At 43.1% G+C, this 6,000-nt stretch overlaps 1 protein-coding gene across 7 annotated transcripts in view; it reads left to right on the plus strand.

Moving 5' to 3' along the window:
• Positions 1–3,941, plus strand: part of Cilk1 (ciliogenesis associated kinase 1) — a 62,545-nt gene extending 58,604 nt beyond the window's left edge. For all 7 annotated transcript variants that reach the window (XM_013116102.3, XM_013116103.3, XM_005073710.4 and 4 more), the window contains 2 exons: positions 160–282; positions 1,103–3,941. In XM_013116102.3, the coding sequence (XP_012971556.1) occupies positions 160–282; positions 1,103–1,257 (278 nt within the window). In that variant the 3' untranslated portion in view covers positions 1,258–3,941. The remainder of the gene's footprint in view (positions 1–159; positions 283–1,102) is intronic.
• Positions 3,942–6,000: the final 2,059 nt, after the last annotated feature.

Genomic DNA, 6,000 nt, shown 5'->3' on the forward strand with positions numbered 1-6,000 from the left:
TGCCCGTGCCAGCCTCTCCGACTGTGGTTTGGTGGATTGCATTCTTAGAATTATCCTCATCCCCTTTGTCCCCCATAAGTAAAAACAAACTGTCGTTGCATACTCTTGGTGTCATGAAGTGAGTCTTTGTAGTAATGAGTTTTCCTTTGCACACCTCAGTTGGCTCAGGCTCCACGAGTTCGAGCGGACTGACTGGAGGTTACATCCCTTCCTTCCTGAAGAAAGAAGTCGGTTCTGCTGTGCAGAGGGTACAGCTGACGCCTCTCGCAGACCCCTCCCCTGGTGAGTTGCATTTCAAATCACCTGTAAAATAATCCAGTTGTTACCAAGCAGCTGCCTTGTGCAGGAACAGTGTAGACAGAATGAGTCAGGCACACTCCTTGCCCAGGGTAAGCTTGCCCTCTATAGATGATGCGGGAGTCCCATGTTCATAAATGACAGGGAGAAAACCAAAGCAGGCAAGAAGCAGAGATAAAGATGGGGAGGGGTTAGTGGCCAGCACCCAAGCACTGCGAATGGCCTGGGACTCTTTGAGTACGTGGGCTTTTTGGAGCAGGTCAGCCTAGCAAATCCAGGGAGCAGGGAAGAGGCCAAATACAGGGTGCATGGGGACAAGAAAGTGACTGGGGGTGGGGTGTTTAACTAGAGGAAGTCAGAGGTGAGTCTGGAGAGGGAGTCCTGTGGCAGGCATTACAGTGTAGTGTCACTGGCTGGTCTTGGGATCTGCTAGGCTTTTGAGTGGACCACCATTTGCACAGGTGTGCCCCAGCGGATCGTCATTGTGGTAAGGCTAAATGGGAGCAGTGTTAGAAGCAGGAGCCGTAGCTTGGGCCAGGGTTGTTAACAGTTGATAGCAATTCACCAGATGCTGATCTACATGGATGGAGGGCCAGGAGGATTTGCTGACACTGTAGGTGAGAGAAAGAGAGTGACCAGGAGTGGCACTAGGACTTGGACTAGACAAGTCTACCTGTGGATTTCTCCTTGCCAGAGGAGGCAAGTGTTCCTCCCGAGTGTCCCAGACATTTGTCCCTGCGCTGCGCTTGCCTGCACTTGGCTTGGGACCCCCACGGGTCAGTTCAGCATTTCTCTTCCATTGCAGGCTATTCTTCCCTGAAGGCCATGAGACCTCACCCAGGGCGGCCTTTTTTTCACACTCAGCCTAGGAGCACTCCCGGGTTGATTCCACGACCTCCAGCCGCCCAGCCTGTGCACGGCAGGATAGACTGGTCTTCCAAGTACCCATCCCATCGGTGACTGTCTCAGCCAAGAGGCCATTCTCCCTTAGCTGACTCCGTTGTACCTGCAGAACCACGTGGTCGTGTAAAAGCACCAAGCTTACGGCTGTTCTGAACTAACACGTTTCAATATTTCTTTTAAATGTTTTTTTAATATTGATTTGAATGCAATACCCTCTTTTGTATAAAATTATTTTATTCTAAAACTGGGTCTCATTATTTTCTTAAACAACAGCATTTTGTATATATGGATTATGATTTAGCATTTTATACAGTCAACTTTGTAATGAAATTTTTAAAGATTAAGTAATTTTTGTTTGTTGTTCCACATAATATTTTATACAAATTTTGAAACATATAATGACATTGATGCAGTATTGTGACAGGGTGCAGTTTAATGCTGCACAATAAGGGATTATTTACTCAATATATTCGAATATTGTGAAGTGGCTACATCTATATGTGGCTCTTTTGGTCCTTTAGGCTTTCTTGGACTGATCTTAGGAAAACGGCCCATCCACTGCTATTCTTAGTAGCTCACATTGGTTGTTCTGGGGGCAGAAGTTGTTTTGTTGTTGTTTTGTGGCTGGGGCTTATGTATCCCAGGCTTGCCTACCACTCACCAAGTAGCTGAGGACGGCACTGAGTTCTGGCCTTCCTGCCTCTAGCTTCCTGAGTGGGCCATGCCTTGTTTCAAACAGGGGCTTTCTGTGCGCCCAGTGGCTCTAATCTACCGTCTTTCACACTGCTGTTCTCGCCTGAACTCGCTTTATTTGGACTCACTTCAATTCACCCCCAGAACAGAGAACTTTTTTTGAAATTTTATAGCACTCATAAATACAGTTGCAAATATCCAGATAAAAACCAAGGGGTTGAGCAGGGACCACCAGCTCTCTGCTGGGCAGACACTCAGGGAGGTGGCAGGAGCCGTGGTCACCAGGCATTGTTCAGGTGAACTTTTCTTGTTCTGTGGGGACTATCAGCCAGCACCAGTCTACCCACGCCACTGCCAGCAAGCCTTCCTCGGGCCTTCACTGCCCCCAACTCACCCACAGCATCCAACACAGAAAACAGTACTTAGCTACAAATCAGCGTGCCCCGGAAGCAGGGGAGGTGGCAGCCCATTGCAGGTGTCTACACCTACCTCCCTAGAGCCAGACAAGAGGCTCTCTCCCACGCCTGTGGTCCATGCTTTTTTGCATTTTTTAAAACGCTCAACTGAGCAATGACTCAGCCACTCCAGTTCCAAGGGATCCGATGCCCTCTTCTGGCCTCTATAGGCGCCTGCATGCTTGTAAATACCAACCCACTGACAAAACACATAAAATGTTTATAATTTATCCAATTGTTAGAACCCCTTAAAAGGAAAGCTTTTTTATGTCAAAGGTACCTTTTTATTATAATTTTCTTTTTTATTGTAAAAATCTCCAAACATATGTTAATACAATCAATTAAACTTATATCCCTACCAAGATGAATGGATGAATGACCAAAAGAGCCAAGTGTCTTTCTATGTAGCCCAGACTGGTCTAGAACTCACAGAGATCCACCTGCCTCTGCCTTCTGAGTGCTGGGATTAAAGGTGTGCGCTAACACACCACTTTACTTTTTAATTGAGAACAAATGTTGCATTCAGCTCAGCTCTCCATATCTGACTCCGGGCAGTTCTTTAACTATCGGAGCCAACTTCTCAGGACAATTTTTAGGAGTGGAAAAGGCTTAGGGGAGATTTAAATTGCCTGAGAAGTCACAATTGCCACAATGTTATGCCCAGACTTTGCCACATCTCAACCCCCCCCCACCTTGTGTGGTCTCTTTCAAGGGTGAGACCTCTGTTGGACAGGCTGTTCCATTGAGAGGAATGTTTACAGCAATTCTGCAAGTGAGGAAGCTAGTTTGGAGACAGGACAATGCAGAGGACCCCTTTCTTCCATCTCTGATTGTACATCTGCCTCTGCTCATGGTTACCAGTGAGTGCAATAGCAAACCTTAACGGTATATTAGTCCACATTCTCCCAGGGCCTAAACAACTCTTTTGGTTACCGTTTCCAACATACAGCAAAGCAAACCTTATGAAATGATTATTTTTATAGGTTGAAATGGCAGGGTAAGGTGAATATAGGCATTCCCATGTGGTCCATCCAGCCAAATATATTGCTTTGATGTTAATGATTGCTTTGATGTCTTAATAATGGCTTCCAGTGGGCTGTGTCTGCCCAAAAATCAAGAAGTAATTTATACTTTGGAGAATCTGACTCAAAAGTACACTTGACCAAGCACTTTGATTCTGAGGGGCATGAAGAAAGCACATAATGGACATGGGTTTGATAGGGAAGTTTTCCCTGTCAACAAGCTAGCAACAGACCTTCAGAAAATGTAGATGTAAGCACAACTTGGAACCGTTCGTGTCTGTATTATATTCTGAACAAACAAATGTGTGTCCAGAGATGAGTCCTTTACTGTGAGGTTAATATTTATTTTCTCTTTTCTGTATTATGTATAAAAAGTAAATTAATCTCAAATCCTGCTCAGCTAGCCAGAAAGTTGGTTTTTACTTGTAGATACCACTTAGATATACAAATAAATCGTTAACACCACGTTCTCTGTAATCTAGCTAGTGTTAACTAAGGTCATTACGTTATTTATGAATTGACAAAAATCCTAGCAGCCTGGTTGTAGCACGTTATAAAATTGTTTTCCTGATGCTTTGTGAGCCCTGTCTTTGCTTTCCTTCCTTAAGTAGCAAACAGCTTTCCGTGAGAAGTTAAACATACTTGTTTACATGAAAGAAGCAGCTAGTAGCTGAGAAATCTAGATGACTAAAAAGCCAAGTTCTAAAGAACTAGCAAAAAACCTCAGAAGTACTTTTCCACCATCAGAATGGGTAAAGGAGAAATTATAGACAAGCTATGAAATATAGACCTTTTAAAACAGTGATAGTCAAATTTGCCTGTTGGATATGTTTTAGCTACTGTAGAATTATGAAATGGAAAGCGAAACACTGACAGGAGTGATAAGTTAGACTGCATCTAGTCATGACTGTGTCTCCTCTACAATCACAAAACATTCGGGTGTTGGAGAGTGTGGCTCAGAGGTTAAGAGGGCTCACTGACTGCTCTTCCAGAGGACCCAGGTTTGATTCTCAGCACGAACAAGGTGGCTCACAACTCTAGCTCCAAGGAATCTACCCTCTTCTGGCTGAAAGCATCAGGCATGCACATGGTGCACAGATATGAATGCAGGTAAAACACCCATAGAGATAAAATTTAAATTATATTACATTAAATTAAATAATTTTTAAATAAAGGGGATTTATTATTTAAAGAAAATAAAACCAAAAAAAAAAGATCAAAACCAAAAACAGCTTTCTGGCAAGTCAGGAAATGGTACAGAGTGGCTCATTTGGGGCCTGTTTCGGTGGCAGGGGGATGCTAAGGTGCCAGGAGACAAGGGAAACTGCATTTGCATAATTTCCTTTACAACAAGTCCCATCAATTACCAAGAATAGAAAACTGATCCTAAAACAATGTTTCAGACATAGTGCTTGCCTAAGGACCATGTACATCTAAAAAAGTGACACTGTCGTGTTCTGGAAATATCCAGACCTGAATGCCTGAAGGCAAAGCGTGTCAAAGAAAGAGTCCTTCCCTTTCATTTCCAGTATAAGTACTGTTGAAGTTAGTGGCACCATGTAGTCCTATAACGCCACACTTCCATAACATCAAGCCATTGCTTTGTGCCATTGGGGTGTATGTGTGTGACACAGACTCAACTCACTGTATGACCAGAAGCAATATGTTTATAAGAAAACATTTGACATACTCATTGTTTTAAGCATACCGTAGCAATGTGTTTGTTTAATATATGTGGGTAGGTTTTTTTAGAATTGTTTTTACAATTTCCAACCAAATGTTCTGTATGTTTGTATAATTTATTGGGATGACCTGCTCATGTAAATTATCAAGACAAAATAGGGGCATGTGTCGTCTTAATTGGTATTGGTTTCTCCTTAAACACTGACAATGTGACTTAATCTCCACCTGAATGAAGCCTCTGATCTCCCATGCCCAGGTACAGAATGCAGTCTAGTTCCACTGATTTGATTAGAAATCGATCTTTCTTTAACTAGAAGGCAAAGGACTGGAAGCAAAGAAAGACCTTTCTGAAACAAAATACTACTTTCTGAATGGTCTCTCCTAAGATGTTTGATGGTATTAACATTATATATGGAAACTTCTGCTCCAAATAAAGTTACAATTTAAGAAAACTTGATTTGAGTATTTTGGTTCCTTTAACTAGCTGTTAACTTTAGAACTGAAAGGAAATTGTTGTTTGGTTGGTTTGGTTTTGGTTTTTCTAGATAGAGATTCTCTGTGTAGCATGGGCTGTCCTGGAACTCATGCTATAGATTAGGCTGGCCTCAGACTCACAGAGATCACTGCCTCTGCCTCCTGAGTGCTGGGATTAAAGGCATGCACCATTTGAGATAGCATCTCACCACAGAACCCAAACTGGCCTGACTTGATCTTCCTGCCTCCACCTCCCTGACAGCTGAGATTACAGTAAGGACCACTGTCCCTGACTCTCTGGTTTGTAGTGATATATTATTTATGATTCATTAAAGCCTGCCTGAGGATTCAGGAAGCAAAATCAGCCACAAGCTATAGAAGCCAGGGACACACCTTTAATCCCAGCAGCCAGAAGCTAAGAGGTAGTGGTACACACCTCTAATCCTAGGACTCAGAATTAAGAGGTAGACCAA

This window comes from Mesocricetus auratus, unplaced genomic scaffold (genome assembly GCF_017639785.1).
Source record: "Mesocricetus auratus isolate SY011 unplaced genomic scaffold, BCM_Maur_2.0 Super-Scaffold_100691, whole genome shotgun sequence".
Lineage (NCBI taxonomy): Eukaryota > Metazoa > Chordata > Mammalia > Rodentia > Cricetidae > Mesocricetus > Mesocricetus auratus.